At 41.6% G+C, this 26,776-nt stretch overlaps 1 protein-coding gene across 1 annotated transcript in view; it reads right to left on the reverse strand.

Annotated features, from left to right (window-relative positions):
• The window catches only part of LOC145394178 (E3 ubiquitin-protein ligase MARCHF5-like), a 104,346-nt gene that overhangs the window by 48,247 nt on the left and 29,323 nt on the right, over window positions 1-26,776 (reverse strand). Inside the window, exon 5 of the mRNA XM_080268161.1 lies at window positions 19,419-19,609. Within this exon, the coding sequence (XP_080124287.1) occupies window positions 19,419-19,609 (191 nt within the window). The remainder of the gene's footprint in view (window positions 1-19,418; window positions 19,610-26,776) is intronic.

The raw sequence follows: 26,776 nt of genomic DNA on the forward strand, positions 1-26,776 counted from the left end.
GTCACAGGGCCCTTTGCATGGGGCTAAAAAGCGGCGGGAAGTTAGCAGGAGCGAAACAGACGTACTTTCACTTTGAAAGACGACTGTGAACTGATAGTGGTGGCCTCCTGCCGCCTGGATAGGGTGAGTGTAGTACTACCAACTTCAGCCTTGTGAGACCTGCTAACATATAGCAATGAAATGATTGGCAGGAAACCAAGACAATACATAATAAATTAGGTATTTCCAGGTGAATGTAAATATCACTTAGGCTTCTTCCTTCCCTCCTTATATGTATATTTATTACGAAAATAGTTTATATGGGATATTTCAAGAGGAAATAAACAGCGAAAATTAGCGAACGAGTGCACGTGAGGTGTTGTCAGGTGATAATTAGCCAATTCTAGGTGTATGGCACTCTCACTTACCTTATTTCTTTCTTGTATATATTATTTGGTATAAGAATAGGGAATAGGGCTTATTTCAATGGATGAAATCAGTGAAAAATTCCAGGGAAGATTTACTTAGCGTAGCATGGCCGGGCAGGCGAGAGGATAGGGTAATGGAGGGGAGGTAGAGAGGGGAGTCAAGAATGGGGAGAAATGGCTAAATTGTCAACAATGGATGGGAGTATAAATGAGATTAGGAGTGCTGACTAGTGTTGGACATTGGCAGTACTGATAGATGATACAAGCCACCACTTGAAAGCCCGGGCGAATTCAAAATAACACAGAATCACAAAAGTGACGTCCCACGGTATGATCCCTTGCTCCCAAGCGTCACGAAAGTGACGCCCTGCGGTTAAGGGGTTAAATAACTCATTTCCACTGCTCTCACTCTTGACTTGTGTCCTTCCAGCAACGTCCAAGCTTCACTTCCATACGTTAGAGTTGGCATCACAGTACTGTCATGTAGTAACTTTTTCACTTCCATGCTCACTTCCCTGTTTCTTATCATTGCTTTCAAGGAACCAGCAACCTTTCTTCCCTGCTGTACCCTTTCAAGCACTTCACCCTCCAAACCTCCATCTTTACTCATCACACTACCCAAGTATTTAAACGTACTCACATTTTCCAATTCCTCACCATCCAACCTCACTGTACATTCACTGACTTCACCTCTCTCAAAGACCATCACTTTACTCTTCCCTACATTCACCTTTAGATTCCATTTCTTACACACTCTCCCAAACTCATCCACCAAGTCTTGCAGCTCTCCTTCATCTTCACTCAACAACACAGTATCATCTGCAAACAACAGTACAGGAAGTTTCCAAACACTATCCTCTCTCACCAGGGCCACTCCAAAATCCACTACCCTACCTTGTACCTCTTTTATTAACCCATCCATGAACAGACTGAACAACCATGGAGACATGACACATCCCTGTTTCAACCCAACCTTCAAAGAGAAAAATTCACTCAGTTCACCTTCCACACGCACTGCAGCCTTAGCACCATCATACATACTCTTCACAGCATTCAACAACTTTCCATCTACTCCATATTTTCTTAATACTTTCCACAATCCTTGTCTATCCACCCTGTCATATGCTTTCTCCAAATCCATGAAAGCCGCATACAACTTCTTTCCCTTCTCTAGAAACTTTTCCACTAAAGATCTAAGAATGAATATCTGATCTACACAACCTCTTCCCTTCCTAAAGCCTCCCTGTTCTTCTCCAACTAATTCCTCTGTTCTTTCTCTAACTCTGTCAATAAGTATCCTACCATACACTTTTCCTATTATACAAAGACGACAGATGCCCTTGTGATTACCACACACTTCTTTTTCCCCTTTTCCTTTGTACAAGGGAATAATTATACCTGACTTCCAATCCTCCGAGACTCTACCTTCCTCCCAGGCCAATCTGCATATTTTCCACATCCATTCTACTACTATCTCTCCCCCATACTTCAGCATTTCACCACACACTCCATCAATTTCTGGGGCTTTCCCCAATTTAACTTTCTTCATTGCTTCCACAACTTCTATCCTACTGATTTCTTCCTGTCTTCTCACCTCCCTCCTTCTCCCAGCCATTCCCCAGCCACTTATACTCACATTACTTCCATCCTCTATGTTCAACAATTCCTTAAAGTGTTCTCTCCATTTGCTCACTTTTTCTCCCTTCTCCACTAGTAATCTACCATTTTTATCTTTCACTCCCCTGTTAACTTCACTTCCACTCTGTCTTACTCATTTCACCTCTTTCCAGAACGTTTTCTTACAGTCCCTCCACTTTACACTCAAGTTCCTTCCAAATTCCTCATCCGATCTCTTCTTACTCTCTCTTACTAATCTTTTCACCTCTCTCTTTCTTTCTACATATAACTCTCTCTTCCGCCTCTCAACTTCTTCCGCGCTCCAATTTCTCATCCATTCATTGTATGCTTTCTTCTTTTGTGCCACAGCCTGTCTCACCTCTTGATTCCACCATGCTGTTCCTTGAACACCCCCTCCGTCTTCACTTCATCCCACACACCACATCACATGCTGCACATATTTCTTCTGTAAATATCCTGCACACACATTCCAAGTCCCCCACCTGCTCCAATTCATATTTGCCCAATCGTTCCTCCACTTCTCTCTTATACTCTGCCTTTTTCTCATCCTCTTGTAACCTTTCCACTCTTCTTACAAATACTCCTTCTTCCTGTCCTTCCCTTCTTCTATTTCTCCATCCTAATTGGACCTTCATTCTGGCCACCACCAAGTAGTGGTCAGAAAGTCCACTCCCCCAACCTCTATAAGCTGTTGCATCCATTAAACATTTTCGTATCCTTTCATCCACACACGCATAATCAATCATTGCCTTCTTTTCATTCAGTTCACCACCCACCCTTCTCATCACTCGCCATGTATACCTGTGGATCATTTTGTGCTTGAAGAGGGTACTGGCTATCACCACCCCCTCCCAGCACAAATGTCCACTAACGCACTTCCATTCTCATCTATCTCAGCAGGCACACCCCACTCACCAACTATTGCATCCACCTTCACAGTCCCTACTTTACCATTCATATCACCGATCAAAAACACTCTCTCATTCCTTCCAAACTTTTCCATGCACACTTCCACATTTGTCCAGAACTCTTCTCTCACTCTGCTTGCACAATCTTGCATTTGCGCATACGCACACACAAACGCCCACATTTGTATTCCAACTTTCAATCTTACCCACACAATGCTTGACCCAACTGATCCATACTGTCTTATGCTCTTCTTCCATCTTTTACTCACAACTATACATCCCCTCAAAATTCGAATTTTTTCCCACCCTTAATTTGAAACTGCTGCACGGAGCCGAACAGCTGTTTACACCACAGCCCTTTCACCCCGTCCTTCCTCCCCCTCCCCCCTCCCCTGTCAGGGTTGCCATTTGGTATTTTTCATTACCAAATCTGGGCCAATTTGGTAATGAAAAATTTGTTTGGTATGAATCAAAATAATGTATTACGAAACAGATTTTTCACATGTACGAGGATACACAGGATGGAGATGGTGGATTGTTTGCTCTCTCTGATGAATCTGCTAGCCTACATAGCGTGAAAATAATCAACATGCTGTTAGTTATAAGAAGAGTGATTACATGTATTTCTACTTATATACAGTATATAATTAGTGAAGAATATATGCTAGCTTTATGAATTTGGTAATGAAAAGTTAAATCTGGTAATGAATCTTGAGGAGTTTGGTAATGTGGTCAAGTTGCGATCTGGCAACCCTGCTTCCCCCTCACCAACAGTTACTGCCTAACTGCGATCACGAGTAGATGCTTATCAAAATGGATGCCACACGTGCTCGTTTTTGTGAATAAAGTGAATAAACTTCAATACCTCGCCACTAGACCACAGGGGAATTTACAGTGTTGTGCAGTGTTAAGAAATTAGAATTCAGAGTGCAAAGGATTAACTGTGGAGTGCAAACTGGCAGTTGAAACTGGTGTGGTGCAATTAACAGAATGTGCAGTGTTATACAATTATAACTCACAGTGCAAAGAATTATTGTAAGTGCAGCACAACACTGGATTACTGTACGTGCTTCAAGAGCATTTTCAACACTACCAAAGCCTTAAAGAAGGCAGCCACTAATGTGCTGTAAGTACGCTGGCTGAGGTACAGTCACTTCTAATTCCTCATTCTTTGGTTCCTTTTCATTTACTTCATGCTTTATGTCCATTATTGGTGTGAATAGGGTCTTAAATAAGTTTAAATAGGTGCTATGTGTGTCTGGTAGCGAGTTATTTAGGTGGCTTTCAAAGTTAGGCTGGGTTAGGGTCCCTAAGTACAAGTCCAGGAGGCTAGGGCCCACTATCTGGACGAGACCACTTGCTGGACATGTCTTTGGCTCTATTACGTCAGATAATAGAGGGATTACTGTATATATATATATTTTACATTAAATCCACATTTAGAGAAAAGTTGTCCATTAAGCATTTGACTGCCGTAGTATCATGTTTAATTTTATTCCTGCTGCCTCTAGATGATTTTATTCACCTTTGGAGATAGTTTTTGAAATGGAAGACATAGATACACCCATCATTAAACTCTTCAGTACTGGAGGTCTGTCAAAAACTAGATAAATTTATCCACTGGTAGCAACTAATTAGGTACAAATCTGGATCATCTGACTCATGGGGTAAAAGTTACATTGCCAACTATGAAGCTGATTCATCAGTTGTGATATTATGGAACAAATCCCTGACATACAACACCAGCACTGCCTGCACTTATAAACTCTTCTAAGCTGAAACCCATCAACACCACTTTAAATTTTATTCTTGCAATCTTCACACAATTTTGTTTTTGCATTAAGAATTTAAGACAGACTACTGGTGAGCTTGGATACATCCTTCACTAATCCTTTCAGTATCAGCAACCTTTCCTAAAATGAATAAAATCATCAAGAAATAGCAAAAATAAAATAAAAATTGTCTTTTAGAGTGAAGGAGCTAAGCTGGTTATTATACAGCTCATTTATAAATTAGCCTTCGCTCAAACAGCTACTAAATGCTTCATATATAACTCTACCTATCAAAAGCCTTAACCCAGAAGGGTTGGCCAGCTAATACCTCAATATCACCCTATCCTCTGCCATGAGAGAGAGAGAGAGTGTGTGTGTGTGTGTGTGTGTGTGTGTGTGTGTGTGTGTGTGTGTGTGTGTGTAATTCACCGGGTCGGTCAGGATCACTTGATGGTCGTGATCGTCAGCTTTTACCCTCCCGGAAGGGAGCTGAGAGCTCATATAATCCGATCTAAGGGCAAGGCTGTGACCTTCACACACGCACACACCCGTCCCCTTGCTCAAGGGGGACAGTAACCACCCACTTCGTCAGTGAAACTTTTCGCAACCTGAGCGAGGCGCGAACTCCCGTCCACCAGATGGCAGGCGAGAATGTGTGTGTGTGTGTGTGTGTGTGTGTGTGTGTGTGTGTGTGTGTGTGTGTGTGTGTGTGTTCTTACCTAATTGTATCTTTACAGGAATGAGTCAAGCTCGTACTGTTCCGTGTATTAAACCATTTTCATCACACATATCCTTAAATTTATGGATAGTTTTGGCACACACTATTTCATTCAGTAGTGCATTACACTGATCAATTGCTCGATTTGGGAAACTGAATTCCTTACGTCTTTATCACCCCTCTTTTAATGTGTTTTTTGCAGTGTCCTCATCCTATGCTTCTCCGTAGGTTATATATTCATTTATGTCTATTTTCTCGTTCCCTGAGATGCATTTATATAGCAAAATCGTGTCTCCTCTTTTCTTTCTCTCCTGTACTGTTGGTAGATTCAATTTATCTAGTTTTTCTTCGTAGCTTAGATCCCTTAAGCTTGGCACCCATCTTGTAGCTGCTGTTTGTATGTTTTCAATCTTATCAATGTGTTTTTGGAGATGAGGATTCCAGACTACTGATGCATACTCCAGGGTTGGTCTGATGAATGATGTTACAGTATTAGCTTTTTCTGCATGTCTTCATTTATATATATGAATGCAATTCTCATATTAGCAAACAATGTATACATGTTACGTACCTCCTCACTGATGTGGTCTATCGGAGATGGTCTGTTACTGATAATCACTTCTAGGTCCTTCTCCCTTTCTGATATGTGTAGGGTTGATCCTCCTGACTTATAATCCCAATCTGGTCTTTTCTCACTTTTACCAAACTTAATTACAGGACACCTGTCCACATTAAATTCTGTTTGCCATTTATTGCTCCATTCATGAAGCTTATTTAATTCTTCTTGTAGCTCTTTGCAAGAATCTCTGTTAGTAATTTTCCTTTGTATTTTTGCATCATCAGCAAACATAATTAGATACCATCAATTTCCGATGTTACTATGTCATACACTAAAGACATAATTGGTGCAAGCACTGAGCCCTGTGGAACTACACTAGTCACTTCCCTCCATGATGAGTAATTTCCCCTTAGTATTGTTCTCATTTCTCTTTTTATTAGAAAATCCTGCATCCAACAGTACAGGTTGCCTTGGATACCTCCTTGATAGTACAGTTTCCATAAAAGTCTTTGGTGTGGTACTCTGGCAAATGCTTGCTTGATGTCTAAATAGATACCGTCCACCCATCCTTCTCTTTTCTGTAATTCTATCATAGTAGCTTAATATATTAGTAACACATGATTTTCCCTTTCTAAAACCAAACTAACTTTCTGTTATCATACAGTGTTCTTCTAAGTGGTTTACCCAAGCTTTTCTTATCAGCTTCTCTAGTATCTTACAACACTGGTCAGTACTTGAGTTGATTCTGTCTATTTCCTTTCTCAAACAAGGGAACAATGTTTGCTTTCTTCCAAACATCAGGTAGTTTACATTGACCTCAGGATTCCTTGAATATTAAATACAATGGTCTGCTTAACTCTTCCGCACATTCACGTAGCACCCAACCTGAAATTCCATCAGGACCTTATGCTCTTTCTCTGTCTAATTTACTTGACTCTTCTTTTTTCTGATATTGGTATATCTGGTAATACGTGTGGGCATCCATGTTCCATATCATCTCCCTCAAAATTATTTTCTTTTGTAAAAACTGATTGGAAGTTTTTATTTAGTGCTTTACAAATATCTTTTTCTTGTGTACAGATGATGCTCTCATCCGTAATGGACTGTATTTTATCTTTAACTTTGGTTTTGTTTTGGATGAAGCTGTAAAATAGCTAAGGCTGATCACTACTTCTACTTACAATGTCTTCCTCAAACTGTTTCTAAGCCTCCCTCCTTAGCTTTGTATAATCATTTCTTGCCTGTTTACAGTTGTTATATGCCCTCTCAATATTGTGTCTTCTGTATCTATTTCACAGTAAGTCTCTTTTTTCTTTTGATTTTTTACATTCTGTATTAAACCATTTCTTTATTTTCATTTCTGCTTCTGTGTGCCAAGGGATATAATTTTGGACTCCTATTTCATAAAGATCACAAAATTTTCTACATATAATATTTAAACCTTGTCCTCTAAGCTCCTTTTCCCAATCTATTTCTAAGATGCACTTCTTCAAGTCATGATAGCTGCCCTTTTTGTAGTTTGGACTCTTTTTGTAACTCTCATTACTGGTAACTACTGTATGTCATATGCAATCCTGAAGTTGCAATTTAATACTGCATGGTCACTTTTGCCGAATGGAGGGTGATACATTATACTGTCAATATAATTTTCTTGCCTAATAAACATAAGATCTAGTAATGATGGATCATCAAGTCCTCTTTTTCCAGTGTCTTCCTTTACATGCTGTGTTAGGAAAAACTGCACAAGATCCAGGAGCTTTTGATCCCAACAGCTTTCATGGTTTCTTACATCTAGAATATTCCAATTTATATTTGTATTCAAATCTCCTGTTAATATAATTCTTTCGGATTTCTCTTCTATTCCATGTAGTAATGTTGTTAATCTCTGAATTGTACTTTCTGCCCAGTCTTCATATTCGCCTCTTTCCTAGGTGTTTGTTTTGGATGGCATGTATTAATCTGCCACAATTAATTTCCCTTCAGATGTGCTAATTTCCAATGCAATCAGTTCTACTTTTTTTTTTTTTTTTTTTTTTTTTTAAATGTGTCTGACTCTGGGCATAGGCTTCACAGCCTGCTATCAAGGCCCAGCAGTCCTCCTACATACCATACACCTCTACATGTCACCACTTGTAAGAGTGTACCTATTTTTATTTCTTTGACTTGTAGATTTTTTTTCTTTGTTAAGATTATAATTCCTCCTCCCTTTCTTAAATTTCTGTCTCTTCTCCATATGCTGTATTCCTCTAAATTTAAGGTATCGTTTGATATCTTTGGGGTTAATTTTGTTTCAGTTTGGCAAATAATGTGGTTCCTTTTCTTTGGTATGGTCTTCTATCTCTAATAATTTAGATACCATTCCATCTACATTTGAGTACATCAACTTAATCATCTTGTTTACATACTTACCATAACTTGAGTCTCCTACCTTCCTTCTTTTTATTCCCTGTTGGTTATGTACCACTTTTGTACCTGCAATCCAATTACTTTGTAAAAAAAAAAAAAAGTACTCTTCTCTTCCTCTGATCTTCACTCATTCTGTGTTTTTGTCTCCTCCATCTTCTCTTTTAGTATTCCCAGTTCCTCCTGAGTTAGGCATCTTTTTATCCATACTTTTTTAAATTTCTCTTTTTCCATGAGTATGTCTGCATTTTTTAGTATTTCCTCCACAGTGTTCACACTCTGGAAGGTTACTTTCAGCGACCTTGACTTATTTCTCTCATATTTCCCTAGCTTTTTGTGTTCCTCTGTGCCTTTGTCACAGGTTTCCTCTGATACTTTCTTCAATATGCTCATTATATTTGCCATCTCCTTTTTGTCTCTCAAAATTATGTTTTTTATTTCTTCTTCACCTATACCAGTGATTACTACAGGTTTGTTGATATCTCCTGAATCTTTAACCAAATTTGGGTTGTTTTAGATTATTTTTTTTCCACTTCCATTCTAATGCTTTTTTCTTTGACTCTTGTTTCTAAGTCTTTCCTTACTTTCACCATTTCAGCATACATAGTTTCCACGTCACCTTTGTAACTTTGCATACCTTCATTCACCTGGGTTATCTTCTCTTCAGTATCACTGCTTTGGTCTATCAGACTGCTTGCCTGCCTAATTGTCTCTGTATTATTTCTGAACTCCTCCATAATACTCTCATGGCTGACAACTGCACTTGCAATTTCAGTAATCTTCCTTCTAAGTGAACCCACCTCAACTGACATCTCATCTGTTGTTGTGCCTTTTTTGTTTAATTCCCTTACTAATTTTTCATTTTCTTCCTTTTGCATGTGCAACTGCTTCTTAATTTCATCCATTTCACTCTGAAAAGCCTTCTCCAATTTGTTCACCCTCTCTACTAGTTTGTTATATGTTTCCATTTCAACCAGTTCCTGGTAGAAATCAACATCCTCTTTTCTACCTGTATCCCTTTTCTTAACTCCTTTCATATTCACATTACTGAAGATGGTGTTCATCTTGTAGTATTACAGTGAACTTCCGATAATCTGGCATCTGATGGTTCGGAACACCTGATGGTTCAGGGTCATTTTTAGCTTTTTTTTTTTTTTTTTTTTTTTTTTTTTTTGGGGGGCGCCAAAGGCGGTGTGCCGAACTATCCAATTCCGCACCCACGTTGACATTCAGGAGGTCCCAGATGTTCACCCTCCTGTTGTCCATAGTATAACGGTACTTTATTTTTTGGGTGTGTTTTGAACATTTTCAGGTACCTGTCTAACAGTACGGAAAATCTGATAATCCAGAAGGTCTGTGGGCTACTGCTTTCCGGATTAAAGGACTTTTACTGTACTGAGAAAAAATTTCTACTTGCAAGTATGCATCTCCTTGCTACTCGCCTGTGACAAATGAAACAACTGATAAATGTGTTGATCAGCACATTCTTGCACTAGTTGGATGTATTCTGTTATTCTGGACAACACTTTTCCTTACACTTGCTCTACTGTATTAGAACACCATTTAGTTTAACCTAATACAGAGCATGACCCATATAAAGATACTATACAGGTGTGGCCAGTTGTTGCCAAGGGTGGCCGGAAAGAGTGAAGAGACAGACGTGTTGACTCTAATGCTGCCTCTGTGTGTGTGTGTGTGTGTGTGTGTGTGTGTGTGTGTGTGTGTGTGTGTGTGTGTGTGTGTGTGTGTGTGTGTGTTGCTCAGCATTGGTCCCCCTGATCAAGCAGACCTATTGACTGCAGATAAGCAACCACCCCTATCGGGTTATCCCATAGGTTCCCAACACTGCTGATGTTGTGTCTGCATCTTAATGCAAATTGTACAGTCACAACTTGCTATAAGATATGGTTGTGACAAGTAAAAATCCAACATACAATGATTTATCATAAAGTGAAGTTGATATAACATGAGTTCTATGGGGTCAGAGAGGGTGCCCTTGACTGTGAAACCCAAAATCTAAAAAACTTTACCCTTTCAGGCTTCCCCTCGGCACCCCTCACTACCACCACTTTCCACGTCGAGCCGACAGACAAAGGGTTCAGTTCAGTGCAATTCCTGCAAGAATTGGACCCATTACACCAGCACAACACTTGTATCCAGAAAACATTACATAAACACCTGGACCTGCTCCTTAAGGTCCTTCCCCCCACCCATCAATCCTGCTCCTTCCTTCACACCTCCACAGCGAAACCCACCGATCCTTCCCACACCATCCAGTCCCCCAACTCCTCCTATTCCAACCTATCTAAATCCACCTCAACCCTTACCTCCATCACAACCTCCTCCTACCCCTTCCCCTCCACCCACACCACCTCCCCCCTGTGCTGCAGCGGCCAACACACATCGCACACACAACATAAACATCCTTCAGTTAAACATAGATGGCATAAACACCAAAAAAAAAAGAACTCACACAATTCATCAAACAACAGAACATACACACTGCCATCTTACAAGAAACAAAACTACACAGCACAGAAAACAACGACATTTCATAACTTCACCACCATTTGACAAGACCAGGCCGACGGCGGTGGCGGTGGAGTCATCACCCTGGTACACAAATCCATCAACTTTGTAGATACCAGTGCACACACAAAGTCACTTCTCCCCCCACATGACACCAAAACAGAAATACAATCAATTAAAATACACACTGATAACAAATCACTCATAGCAATCGCTAACACATACATTCCCCCCATCATCCCCCACAGTACCACACAATTACTCTCCACATATACGCCACATCACTAACATACCTATCATCATCCTGGGTGGTGATTTCAATGCCAAGTCGTCGGCCTGGCATGTCAACAACCCTGACACAGAGAGAGGGCTGGTACTACAATCCCAGACAGATCATCTTTTCATACTGAAAAATCTAGACCAACATACCCATATCCCACACCAAGCCCTCTTCCTCCCATCATCCCCAGACATCACCTACTGCTCCCCAAACCTCGCCCTCACTACATCCTGGAGAGTGGTCAAAACCCTAGGTTCTGATCACCTCCCAATCATCATCACTACCAAAACCAGAATCACCCCAGCTGGCCACAAACACACATACACTAATTATATGAAAGCCAACTGGGAGGCCTTTGTAACTGAAACAGAACAACATTTCAAAACACTAAACAGTACACCCATCACAAACATCAACACCGCTGTGCACACTTTCAATACAATTATACAAAGCGCAGACAAAAGACACATCCCTAGAGGCAACAGAAAGAGAGACAACCCCAACTTCACACCAGAAATTCAAGGCCTCATCAGACAATGGGACACACTGCGACACTCCCCAACACCCCATACACAAGACACCGTACAACAAATACAAGAACTTAACACTCAAATAAACAATAAAATATCAGAACAGCAAACACTAAACTGGAAAAATTACCTCCAAACACTTGACCACAAAACAAACATCAGTAAACTCTACAAAGCACTAAACAGCATCACACTTTCCAACAGCAACACCACACAATCACATGCTGCCATCACAACAACAGACACCATACCCTCAAACAAACAACAAGCAAACACACTCATCAATCACTTTCATAAGTCAGCCATCTAAACCCCCATCCCGAAGACCGACGTATCATCCGACGTAAGAGACAGTTCCCCAATGACCCAGACTACGCACCTTTCACTTACAACCAGACGAAAAACATCATTAACAACCTCAAGCACTCATCAGCCTGTGGACCAGACAACATAAGCAACATTCACCTTAAACACCTTGGACCACAAGGCATACAAGCACTCACCAACATATCAAACTACAGCTACCCACACAACATGATACCCAACATCCGGAAGCATGGCATTATCATCACTATCCCTAAACCCAACAAAGACCCCATGTTACCCTCCTCACACCACCCCATCACACTCCTCTGCACCCCCTCTAAAGTCACTAAACGACTGGTACTACAACTAGTCACACCTCACATTCCCCTAGCCCAATCACAACATGGCTTAAGGCCACTACACTTCACAAACACCCTTCTTACAGACCTTACACAGAGAGTTTTTGATGGTATAAATTCAGCTGGGCCACCACACAGAACACTCCTAATCACACAAGACATCAGCAAAGCTTTTGATGCCATCCCCTGCCACAATCTCATAAACAAAATACTCAACACAAACATGCACAATAACACAAAAAGATGGCTGGCAAACTACTCAGCAGCCAGATGTGCACACGTAACATTTGCCGGTCAGTCTTCTAACATCAAAAACTTCACAAACGGCATCCCCCAAGGATCTGTTTTGTCTCCTACACTCTTGAACCTATACATACAAGACATACCCACACCCCACACACCACAGATACACATAGCTTCCTATGCAGATGATATAACACATGTATGCCCCCAAACGAAAACACAGCTGCACATATCATTCGACCTTACCTCAACACACTACACGAATGATTCACCACAAACAGGATCAAAATAGCCCCAGCCAAATCTGCAGTGACCCTTCTCACAAACTGGACAGCAGAACACAGTCACATCCCACAACTTACCATAAACAACACTCCCCTACCACACACACACACACACACACACACACACACACACACACACACACACAAAATCCTTGGTGTAACATACAATACATTAATGTCATTTAAACAACATATCACAAACATTAAAAATAAAATAACACCAAGACTCAATGCCTTGAGGTAACTTGCCCATACAACATTCAGACATCCATCCATCCATCACCCAATCCTACATTGCCCCAAGAGGAGCGTAGGAGCCTGGGGCTAGGCAGTTGGTCTTGACATTTAAGATGAGAGTGACCAGCCTCACTCACAACAAAGAAACCACCACCACAGTATACAAACAGCACATACGTTCAGTGATGAATTATGCAAGCCCTGCCTGGGCTCCTAACCTCACCAAAACACACTACAATACTCTACAGACCATACAGAACAAGGCCCTAAAAATAATCACAGGCTGCACAGCTACTACACCCACAGACCACCTACATTAAGAAACCAGTCCTTGAAGTCAAGGATCACCTAGATATGAGAGGCACCCAGTTTCTTGCTGCAGCCTCCACAAACCCACAACATCCACTATATTACATGGCAACACATCCACCCACACCAAGGAACATCAAAACAACACCCAGCACACGATACCATACACAAAAACTGTCATCTCTCCCCCCTTGCCCACCTCAGACCAACTTCCAGAAGCATATCCACACCCAGATCACTCGCCGCTCCATTCAGTCACTTAACCTGAGACGTCCCGTCGACGTATGGGTACGTTGCAACATTTTGCATTTACCAGTCCCGTCAACATACTGGTACGTTTTGCAATTGCAAGGTCCCTAATTTGCACAATTTTCAATTTTCGCGAGTGATTTTTCATACGTATACACGGGACACCTTCCTCTATTCCTCTACAAGATGCCAAGCAGGGACAATGCCTTGCACCGCATAACCTCCCCCCCCCTCTGTGCACGCCATTGTCTCGGCAATTCACCTGTTACCAGTGACCTGGCCAACAAAGACATTCAGGGCCAGAGTGATTCCACAATCGATGAAAATGTGGAGGACAAAATTTACATAGCATTAGAGGAAGAAACAGTCAGAAATGATTATCAGGTAATGTGGCAAAAGAAGGTCAGGAATGGTGATGAGTTAGTGAGTGAAACAATGCTTATAATGCCTATATTACTGTTTGAAAACCAATATACTCTCATACTACATAGAAATTAGTACCAAATAAATAAATAAATACCATTTAGAAGTGGTGTGGAATAGTTATCCTCCCACAGAACTCGTTTTCTTTGCAGCCAGCCAGATAGAAAACCCTGTAAGGTAAGGAGGTACTCCTACCTGTATCGAGTATTTTAAACCTCAGGTGAGGGATTTCTTTATGAATTTTCGATGTTTCTCACCAAAAGCGGAGATTTTAGCCAAAAAAAATTTTTTCCAAAAATGGTCAGGACTGGGGGGTGTCAGAGGTGTGAAAGTAGTCGGGATGTGACGGGTTAAAGACAACACACAGCTGCATGCATGGCCTCCTGACATCCACCCTTCTGAATCCTATCTCCCTTGTGAGGACAGGGTCCACCTGGCCAGGCTGAGATGTGGGCACCATCCAGCCCTCTTAAGCTACCAGAAGCTGGATGACTACGTCGCTGATGCCTGTCCAGGATGCAAAACAGCACCCCATACTATTAAGCACATTATGGAAGACTGCACTGCAGACAATCACCTATGCCAACAACACAACATACACTCTTTGAGAGCTCTGTGGGAAAGTTCGGTCTCGGCCATGGCCTTCCTAAGGGACTCGGGGCTATCCGGCCAGACTGCCTAGGGAACAACTACTACTACTACTACTAGGGGAAGCATGCTTGCCAACACAATTTCCAAGTTTTCACACACACAAAAGTTATCACTTCAGTTAAAATTGCAAACTACACTGTTTTATTATGCACCTGCACTGTTATTTGCCAACAGCAATGGTGTTTAAATAGCCATTCATGCACAAAATAGAATGAAAGGAAAACAATCACAACAACTGTAAACACTGGATAGCCATCTTGGCTCAATCAGCTGACTGGGAGACTGTGTGCATATGGCTACACAATTTCCAAGTCATAAGTTTCAATATCTCACACACAAAAAGTTATCATTTCACTCCATACTGCACACTACACTATTTGTTAAGTACTTGCACTGTTATTTGTTGATGGCAATGGTGTTTCAATGGCCTTCCATGCACAAAGTAGAATGAAAGGCAGAATATCACAGTGAATGTAAACACTGGGTGGGCATCTTAGCTCAGCCAGCAGACTGATGGCTTGCATGCATCATCATGACCGCACAAGATTCTAGGACGTGGCCGTTGGAATTACCATAATAATGAAATCACGGCTAATGTTTTATTGATATTCTAAAAACAGGTATAGCATTTCAACTATTACTGAAGCAATTTATCACACAGTGAACAGTCATATAACAAGACTTGACTGTGCTATGCAGTCCTCCATTATGCATCCAAAGCTGAGTGGACCTATTCTAAATGTGAAGCATGTGTCATCTGCAATTCCACCCAACCCAAATCTCTGCTGATAATTCTGGAGGGCTGGGTGATGGCCTGATCTAAGCCTAGCTTTGTAAACTCAATCAGCTCTATTTTAAGGTACTTCTAATGGGTGGACATCAGGAGGAGGGATTTGTAGTATGATGTTCTGATTGAGGTGTTTTGCCCTGCACGTGCGGTGGGTACTTAGACGTTTCTTCACAGCTAATGTGGGAATGTTTGGAGGTGGGATGTTTTTGAGGAAGGTCTGGTAATGTTTGCGTGGTGATGGCTTTATGTGCACAGTTTTTTATGTGGCTTTGTCAGGGATGCTGTGTGTTAGTACAGGCTGCCATATACAATTAACTGCCTCTCATACTGAGATATTATCTAACAGGGAGGATTTTAGAGTCAGTATACGCGGGCTATGGGAGTAGCATCAATGCAACCAGTGATGATATATAAAGAGTTGTTCTGCTGGTCTGCATAGTGTTGTAGTGGCTGTTAAGACAGGATGGCAGCCCAAGCCAGGGAAGGATAAGGCATCACTTATCTGACATACTTTTTGTACAGGAAGAAGAGTGTTTCTTTTTTTGTAGAAAACCTGTCCCTGTAAGCCCTATATGTGTTCAGTCTGGGGTTCATCACCTCCTTATGTCTTTTGTGTGGTCCTTGAAGGTGTATTCAGTGTCAAATGTCACTCAAAGGATTTTAGTGCAGAGGGAATGTGGCACAGGTACATCATTCAGTGTGATGTTAAGGATGTAACAGTGCTCATGACTGTCGCTGAAAAGTGTGGTGGTGAATCTGGTTTAAACAACTGTCAATCCGTCGTCCTTGATCCTGAAGTGTACTGAGGTAATCTTGTTGCAATGAATCAACTGTGTTTGTGCTGTGTGTAGCTGTTGTGGTAATACCTAACTGTCATCAAAACATTTATCCTGTAGAAATGAAATTAGTGGGGAATATATATGGAGTGTACAGAGCACATAGGACAAGAAATAATCTGATGCATAAAAGATGTGGAATAACAGGTCTGTTGACAAAAGAACTGAAGAAAGTGCACTTTGATGGTATAGTCGTGTGGAGAATGTATGTCAATAGGGAGATGAAATGTGTATACGTCATCTGTTCAGAAAGTATCCGACCTTAGGCTCTAAAAAAAATGATAACTAATCTGTCAAGCTGGGACATTAATCTCCCCCAAGGTAGGCCCCTTCTGACTTGACACACATTGCCCAGCATTCTTTCCACTGCCTGAAACATTTTTCAAAGTCAGTTTTCCATATCTCCTCCAGGTACTTTGTCACCTTCATCATGATCTCTTCTCTCATCTCAAAATGGGAACCCTTCACCAGAGTTTTGAGCTTGGAGAATAACCAAAAGTCACACAGAACCATGCCTGGTGAGTAGGGAGCCTGCCAGACTTGCGGGATGTTGTGCTTGGCCAAAAATTCCTGAATCAGTTGAGAAGAATCGACAGGGGTGCTGTCGTACTGCAGCTTCCAACTTGCCGCTTTCCAAAGGTATGGTCTCTTCTGCCAAACTGCATCACGAAGGCGATGGATAACGTCGAGGTAGTAATTTATGTTGACAGTCTGACCTTCTGGTGCATACTCATGATGCACACCATGGTAGTAAAAAAAAAAAAAAAAAAAAATCCCAACATGCATTTCACCTTGCAGTGGACCTGTCATGCTTCCACTGGGATGGCTGTGCTTTGGTTTTTGGGTCAAATCCATACACCCAAGTCTCATCTCCAACGATAACATTCTTCAGAGAGTCTGGATTGCGATTTGCACACTCCTACATGTCATGAACAACGTTCATCCAAGATAAGAGACCATGACGAATGCTATGAAGCACCTGCAGGAGATACCAAATACCAACTTTGAAAATGTCTCAGGTGGAGGAATGAACTCTCGGCTATGTGTGTCAAGTCAGAAGGGGCCAACTTCGAGGGAATTAGTGTCCTAGCTCGACAAGTTAGCTATTTGTTTTTTTTTTTAGTACCTAAGATCAATAATTGCTGAACAGACCTCATTCGTGAGTGAATCAGAAAGTGGAAGGAGGTATGGTAAACCATGAAGGTGGATAGACATAGTACATTAAATGAGTGTGAAAAAGTGAGGTATCTGTATGGAAGTTGATGAGGCTTGGGAACTGACAGGGGATCAAGTTGGTTGGATGAATTATGTACTGAGGAGCAAATGACAAGGATCTAGCACCTCTTTTGTAATCTGACATGTGACAGCCTGACTACCTGGCAAGTAGCATAAAAAAAGTGCATTTATATACATGCAGGTGGACGTGAAGTCACAATTCTGTGGGCTCAAATGGTAAGTGGATCAGTTTATGACCAATCCCACTTTCGAACATTCTCCTTCCTTGTCTCTGGATCTTAATTCACCAAGGTTCTCTAGAAAGTAAACACACGCACACAGTATGTACACAGGCATACGTGAGCATGTGCACACATGCACAAGCATGCATGGATGCATGCATGCACACACACACGTGCATGGAAATGAAAGCTATCTAAATATGTTTGCTGATGATACAAAAACACAACAGAGAATTACTAACACAGTCCCTTGCAGAGAGCTACAAGAAGAATTAAATAAACTTCATAAATGGAGCAACAAATGGCAAATGGAATTCAATGTGGACAACTGTCATGTAATTAAGTTTTCCAAAATGGTAAAAGACCAGATTGGGATTGTAAGTTAGGAAATTCAATCCTACACATATCAGAAAGAGAGAAGGACTTAGGAATGATTACTGATAACAGACTATTTGTGGCTGACCACATGAGTGAGAAAGTACAGAACATGTATACACTGCTTGTAATATGTGAATAGCATTCACATACACAAATGAAGACATACTGAGAAAGATAATAACATCATTCATCAGACCAATCTTGGAGTATGCATCATCAGTAGTCTGGAATCCTCATCTCAAAAAACACATAGGTAAGCTTGAAAAAGTACAAATGGTCCCTACAAGATGGGTACCAAGATTACTTCGTGGATTGCGAGCCAGAGCTCAGGCTGGGAAGCGACACGTTGCAAGCCACAGCTCAGGCTGTGCTAACCTTCCAGTGGCCATGCATCACTACTAACTACTCCACCCCTACACAACTGACACATAGTGCTATGCAAAAGACAGAGTGAGAGTTTTTTTTTTTTTTTTCACTAAATGATGCCCTGGATGTTTATCTTCAAGTTTATAATAAACACTAAATATTTTTTTTTTTCCATTTTTTGCATACCACGAGGTGGGATAAAGAAAGGTAATTGCGCAATCCATGGGTTAAGGGATCTAAGCTACGAAGAAAGACTAGAAAAATTGAGTCTACCAACACTACAGGAGAGAAGGAAACGAGGAGACATGATTATGCTATATAAATGCATCTCAGGGAATGAGAAAATAGACATAAATGTGTATAGAATATAACCTATGGGGAGGCATCAGTAAGAGGACACTGCAAAAAACTATATAAAAAGAGAGGTGACAAAGACGTAAGGAAATTCAGTTCCCAAACAGGGCAACTGATCAGTGGAATGCACTATCGAATGAAACAGTGTGTTTCAAAACAATTAATAAATTTAAGGATACGCATGATAAAAGTGGCTTAATACACAGGACAGTACGAGCCTGACTCATTCCTGTTAAGATACAATAAGGTAAGAGCACACACATGCACGCACGCATGCACGTGCACACACACACACAGAAAAGGGGGAGAGAAATCAGAGAATGACAAATCATGAAGGAGGGAAAGAAAACACGGAAAGAGAATGAATGAAGGAGGGAAACTATCAACTGCATGCAGGTGAAAAATTTTCTCATGAAGAGGAGTGATGCTAACCTAAAAGCTGGGAGGATGTACTTGAGGAAGGGAAGGCGTGTGACGGCAGCTCTCACAAGGCGTAGCACCTTATCCTCCCAGCGCACCATCTTGCCTAGGATAAGGAACACTGGGATGGTTGGCAGCCCTACTAGTAACACAAGGGGGTCTGCCTGCTCCATCACTCCCATCCCCTCCTGGTATCCAACAACCTGTAAATTTCGGCAGTACAGTAATGACTACAATATAAAAATCAAATGCCCTCTGGTTTAAGCCAGCACATAATTTTCATAACCCGCACACACAAAATCTGTAAAAATTACCAGTGCTGTAGACTAACAGAGGTATTATCAACAATGAGTAAGGAGAGGTGTAAGGAAAGCTTACATCTGACACCCCTAGTCCCTCTTGGTAACCCACACCCTGTAAGCATCAGGAATAATCACAATGCAGTGCTGCCTACTTCTACCTTCACCTTTACCATTCTTTTTCTGTGTCTGCCATCCTCTCTTCCTCTTCCTATTTCTCCCACCTTTCCTGTCACTTTTTATTAAATTCCGTTTCAGGTGGTTTTATATTGAGTGACAAACCAAATGGTTTCCTGTAAGCCAGGAAACCACTTACAATACTGGATGGTAACCTTATAACTTACCAATATATGCTCCCTACTTATCAACAAATGGGTTGGCAGTGGGTCAGTGCTTCTTCCCGCAAAACAACTCAAAGACAAACAGCCACCCCTTACGGGATTATGGTGTCTGGCTACATACATACGTACATATATATATATATATATATATATATATATATATACATATATATACAGTAGAACCTCTCTCCTTCGGACTACATGGGGGGAAGGGTTGTCCGAATTAGCAGATTGTCCAGACCATCAGGGTAATCTCCAGTTCATACCAAAAACTATCTACATATGGTATGTTTGTTAATTATTAACATATGTGGCATATGTCAACCCTAAGTAACTGCAAAAGATGAAAGGATACTAAAATAACCAAACTAATCATGTACGATAGTTTTGTATTGCATAATTTACAGGTAAGGCCATGACAAGAAACTAGCCTACATTTTAAGGTGTAGTAAGTGACTAAGGCCCATGTAGGCAAAAAAATAAATTAATTAATTAACTGTAAATAAAACTTATGTAGGCAAAAAATACATTGTCATCTTTGGCATATTGATAATGCCCGTATGGGCAAGAAGCTAATGTTTTACGTACAAGTAAAGCATATTTAAGTACAAAAAATAACCTACAGTAATCACTAAACACTGCAAAATATTCTGACCCATTTTTGTATAAGCAAACTCCTCCTTTTAACACCTTTATTCATTGCAGAAGCTACACTTGCATTAACCCCTTAACCACGGGGCGTCACTTTCGTGACGCTTGGGAGCAAGGGATCATACCGCAGGGCGACACTTTTGTGATTCTGTGTTATTTTGAATTCGCCCGGGCTTTCAAGTGGTGGCTTGTATCATCTATCAATACTGCCAATGTCCAACACTAGTCAGCACTCCTGATCTCATCTGTACTCCCATCCATTGTTGACAATTTAGCCATTTCTCCCCGTTCTTGACTCCCCTCCCTACCTCCCCTCCATTACCCTATCCTCTCGCCTGCCCGGCTGTGCCACGCTATGTAAATCTTCCCTGGAATTTTTCACTGATTTCATCCATTGAAATACGCCCTATGCCCTATTCTTATACCAAATAATATATACAAGAAAGAAATAAGGTAAGTGAGAGTGCCATACACCTAGAATTGGCTAATTATCACCTGACAACACCTCACATGCACTCGTTCGCTAATTTTCGCTGTTTATTTCCCCTTGAAATATGCCGTATAATCTATTTTCGTAATAAAAATATATATAAGAAAGGAAGGGAGAAGCCTAAGTGATATTTACATTCACCTGGAACTACCTAATTATTGAAGGCCACCACACTGTATTCTACGCTAAGTAAATCTTCCCTGGAACTTTCCACTGATTTCATCCATTGAAATAAGCCCTATGCCCTATTCTTATACCAAATAATATATACAAAAAAGAAATAAGGTTAAATAATATATACAAAAAAGAATTAAGGTAAGTGATAGTGCCATACACCTGGAATTGGCTAATTATCACCTGACAACACCTCACGTGCACTCGTTCGCTAATTTTCGCTGTTTATTTCCCCTTGAAATATGCCGTATAATCTATTTTCGTAATAAATATACATACAGTACAATCCCAGCTATCCGGTATCCAGACAAACGGAATACTCAGAACAACGGGAAAATTCAAGGGCTGGTAAAAATGTCAGTAAGTTATAACTGTGCGCCAATTTGAATGGACCGCCAAACCGCCGTTTGATCGTGTCACGCGAGGCTGGGTGAAGTCAGACAAATCGAGGTGAAGGCATTTCCGGCTAATGTAAATCCCTAGCAAATCCTCTTAACCACCCCTCCTCTCCCCCTCTTTCCCCTACTTGAATTCAGTCATCCTCCACACCCTCCAAAAATCACCAGTCTGCGTTTTGCCACCAGACAGTAAACAAGCTCTCTTGCTATTGTGTTCCTCTGATAGACGGTAATTTGTACACTCCAAAATGCCTAAAGTGCAAACTAAACGTAAGCGTATCGTGCTTACCTTGAAACAGAAGCTGGACATATGCAACAGACTTGAAAAAGGCGAACATTATAAAACACTAATGGCTGAATATAAATGTTAATAGGAATGAAAGTTTACTTTGTTGGAAGAAAAATAAATAAATAATATGCCCACATTTCATACGTACATCATTTATTTTATTTTCTGCAAAAAAGCTGAGTGGCGGGTGAGGGGTGGAGTGATGGAGGTCAGGTGGGGAAGAAGAAGAACAGTCAGAAACGTAAACAAACTCACGTGGGGGCACAGGTGTCGTGATAATTCTACAGTGCAGTCTTAACACATCATCAGTTCACTAATAAATCTTCAAGCTTTTATTTCTTTATTTTATTTTTCAATTTTTATGAGTACAGTACATATAATGAATACAGTAATTCGGTAAACAATGGACTGGTGCAATTTGCAGTACTGCAACTTGCTAGACATTGCACGCACGTCCATTATAACCATGGTGTGTGTTTACAAGGCAGTTTTTCAGGCGGAATCTCTTAGTGTAACCCCTAATGTGACTGGTGAGTACCTGAACTGTATTTACTGCTGTGATAGCCTTTGTATAGATTTGACTTGAAAATCAGAAATACGAGAAAAATCTGTAACCGGGAAGGTAAATTCCCCAAGCCACCCGGTTAACTGGGATAGTATTGTATAAGGAGGGAAGGGAGAAATGAAATTTACATTCACCTGGAACTACCTAATTTATTACGTATTGTCTTGGTTTCCTGCCAATCATTTCATTGCTATATATTAGCAGTCTCACAGGGCTGAAGTTGGTAGTGTTGCACTCACCCTAGCCAGGCGGCAGGAGGCCACTACTATCAGTTCACTGTCGTCTTTGAAGGTGGAAGTATGTCTGATTCGCTCCTGCTAACTTCCGCCGCCTTTTAGCCCCATGCAAAGGGCCCTGTGACCTTTACCCCCTTCTAAACCTCGTGTGGAAAGAGGTAAAGGGCTGACAATTGATAGAGAGTGACTACGATCTTTTTATTGAGTAAAACAGTGCAAGTGGAATTGTAAATAATGTGTAAACAGCAAGTGAAAGCAATGAATGTAAATATAAGTGAACAGTGGAAAATAGTTTTATAAGTTACTTCAAGTGACAGTGCATAACACAGTGTAAATAATGTAAATAAAATAGAGAACGTAAATAGAAATGTAAATGAGTAGTATTATAAGAATACGAGTATATATACTAGGAGTAATGAAAGTGAAAGTTTCACTCTAGCATGTATGAATACTATGAGTTATGAGAGTGAAGGTGAAAGTGACATTCACTCTCAATGCCAGTATACAGGACGAGAATGTGAATGCTACGTATTTTACTGAAAGAAATTGAATCCCTACAGTGACAATAAACTACTATTACTGAAAGAAACTTATGGATAAAGACTGTAGATATATATAAGTGTTATATAGTAACAGAAATATAAACTGTGAGTGTTTTTATGAATAACAGACAACACTAGCGGCGAACGATCGGAAGTGGGATGGTCATACGCCCTCGTAATTTTCATTGCTTTCAGTGTTTTTTTTTTTTGGAGTATGGATTCCAAACTATTTGAGAATCATAGAATAGAGTTTCTAGTGATAATATCAGACTGTGGTAATCATATTACAAGTTGTCGGAAAGTGTAAAGTGGAGACTTCATTACCCAACTTCAGAGGTCTCCACAAGTCCTAAGGTACTCGACGAAGGCTCAACAAACACCCAAGGAGAAAGCTGAAGGTATGTGCCATAAGTATATGTGATTTTAATATTCTAGGACTAATAACTGATTTTTGGCAAATATTTTTAGAGAATATGTCGGAGCGCGAATATGCTCGCGGGAGCCGCAAGTCAAAGCAAAGCAAGCCCGCGGTTTAAGGGTTAAGGGGCATGGTAAGGAGGATTAACTTCTGAAATACAGCGTAAAAATATAAATGGTTGGTGAACTAGTTGATGGAACGAATGCTAGCGTGTGTTTAAACAGGCGCTCATGTTGCGACCTAGCGTGATCCGAGACTAAACAAATGACGATCACTTTCCACGCTGATACTGAAAATGACTTTAGTATTACTTTCAACATATTTTTGGAGCTTATGATATTTAAATTTTGTCTGAATTAACAGAAATCCGGATTAAAGGGGTCCGGACCAAAGAGGTTCTACTATATATATACCGGTATACAGTAATCACTCCAATATCCGGATCAATAGAGCCATCGGTAGGTTCGGATATTGGTTTTGTCCGGATATTGGGCCCCAGCTTATGGACTTGTACTTACGGACCCTAACACAGAGAAACACCTATACAACTCCCTCCGGACATGCACAGCACCTATTTAACACCCAAATCACACCAATAAGGCACATAAATGACTGAAATAAATGCAATAGACACATAAAATGTGGGTTTAGAAGTATGTTCATACATTAATAAACATTCTGGTACTTATGGACTCTAACCGAACCTAACCTAACCGAACCTAACCGAACTCTGAAAAACACATTCCTACTGCCCATGCATGAGGTAAGTTTAGTATGGAAAGAAGTACAGTATGACACTTTCTGGTAAGTATAGTATGGGAAAAAATACAATATGAAACATTCTGGTAAATATAGTATGGAAAATAGTACAACATGAAACATTCTGGCTACTTACAGCAAGTCCCTGGCCACCTCGATGAATAACCGCCTCCTCTCGGACTCTGACAGTAAGAACGATTTCCTGAAGCACTTGCACTACACTCTTCCTGAAGTCTTGCACTGAACTTAGTCACTAACACACAGAAGTCCGTTCTTTTCACAGTGTTCACTTTAGTCCAAATAATGTTCCATTAAATTTAAGTGTTGCACATTAACTTTTCCCAAGTTTTTTTAAGTTTCCAAAGCCAAAACAAAGAAGGTTAGTTACGTTAAATTTCTTTTCTACTTAGTCTTTTCTCCCAACTTGAAAACCTTAACACAACACACCGTTTTTTTCACTGCACAACACTCAAAATTCCCGTGTGGTCTAGTGGAGAAGTTCTTGCTGTTTATTCACTGTCAGAGCCCGAGAGTATCACTGGCAGGCGTCCAAGGGGTGCATTGGTGGGTAGTGGTGATGGCGTACCGACTACAGAAGACTCTGAAGACAGCCGCAAACTCACGTCGAGCGGTGACTCCACTGTAGCTGATGTGCTGGGCTGTGGCTCGGAGCATGAGGGCCTGTCTTGGGGAGGCAACGGAGTGGAACCAGGGCTTGGCACAGCGGGGGTCACGGGCCTGAAAAAACTGTCAATCGTTGACTGACGCAAGGACCGACGATTCTGGCGATTGATGATGCGCTGCCGGAAAGCACGCACTTCCTCCACGAGTCCCAAGGGCCCCATCTCCCTGTCGCAGTCCGGGTGTTCCAGGTAGTCTAGGACGAACTCTAGATGTTCCCGGAGTGCGCTCAGCTTGGGGATGGCTGGAGTAGTGTCCTGCTGGGCGGAGTCTGCATCATCATCGCCTTCGTCGTCGGAATCTTCAAGTTCGGGAATGACACCAGCAACCGAAGACGCGATCTCGATATCAGACAACGTCTGATACCCAGGATCGCCCTCGTCGTCGTCCAACCACTCACGAACATCGTCCACATCAACATCGTCGCCGTGCGTACGTTGCCGTGCATGGAAGTCATCCACGTCAAACCCTAGGAAATCGTACTCCACATCTGTTCCGAGAAGCAGACGAGACCAACCATTTTCAAGAGTTTTCACAGGGACTTCCTTCCATGCACTAGCCCAGTTGTACAGCGCAGACTTGATGTTGTAGCGGCGAAGGTTTTCCAAAGTCCGCTTGCCTCGAGTGTCACGTCCTTCCCTGCACTCGTCCTCGTCCTCGAGAACCACCATCACCTCGTCCAGGAACTTCCGACGGTACAGGCGCTTTGTTGCCACGATCACTCCTTGGTCCATTGGTTGAATGAGAGCAGTCGTATTAGGTGGCAGAAACATGCACCTAATACGGCCATTCTCAGCAACCAAGTCCTTGTCGCACGGGTGGGCAGGTGCATTGTCGAGGAGAAGGAGAGCCTTTACCTGGTCGCGAGGAATTCCCAGTGTCTTCGTCTGGTAATGTATGACCTCCTTGACGAAGTGATGGTGAAACCAGTCTTTGAAAATCACAGCTGTGAACCATGCTTTCAAAGAATGGTACCATACGACAGGAAGGACATCCATCACCCCACGAAGGCACCGAGGCTGCTTTGCACGGCCAACAATAACGGGCTTAAGCCGGTGCATGCCGTTAGCATTGGCACAACACAAAGCAGATATCCGTTCCTTAGAAAGCTTGCGGCCAGGTACACGCTTCTCCGTCTCATCGGCGAGAGTGTTCGTTGGCACCGAGCGATAGAATAGGCCAGTTTCGTCAGCGTTATAGACTTGACCGAGAGTGAGGCCCTCCCTGTCGATCAAGCCTTTCACCTTGTGCCGAAACTCGTCCACTCCATCCTCGTTAGCGTCCAATGCTTCGCCATGTGCTTTACGGTTAGTAAGGCCATGTCGCAACTTGAACGCGAAGAGCCAACCCTCGGATGCCTTGAAGTCTAGGGCGTCGTGAAGCCTTGCAAACTTCTCAGCAGCAGCCTTCAGCTCCGTTCCACGTACCATCACACCAGCTGCACGTTGCTGTCGATACCAAATCAACGTGGAGCGGTCAATCTCTGCATACTTGGGAGTAAACATAACCTTCCTCTCCACGTTGCGT

This window comes from Coenobita brevimanus, chromosome 26 (genome assembly GCF_032717465.1).
Source record: "Coenobita brevimanus isolate Jiangsu-jjx chromosome 26, ASM3271746v2, whole genome shotgun sequence".
Classification (NCBI taxonomy): domain Eukaryota; kingdom Metazoa; phylum Arthropoda; class Malacostraca; order Decapoda; family Coenobitidae; genus Coenobita; species Coenobita brevimanus.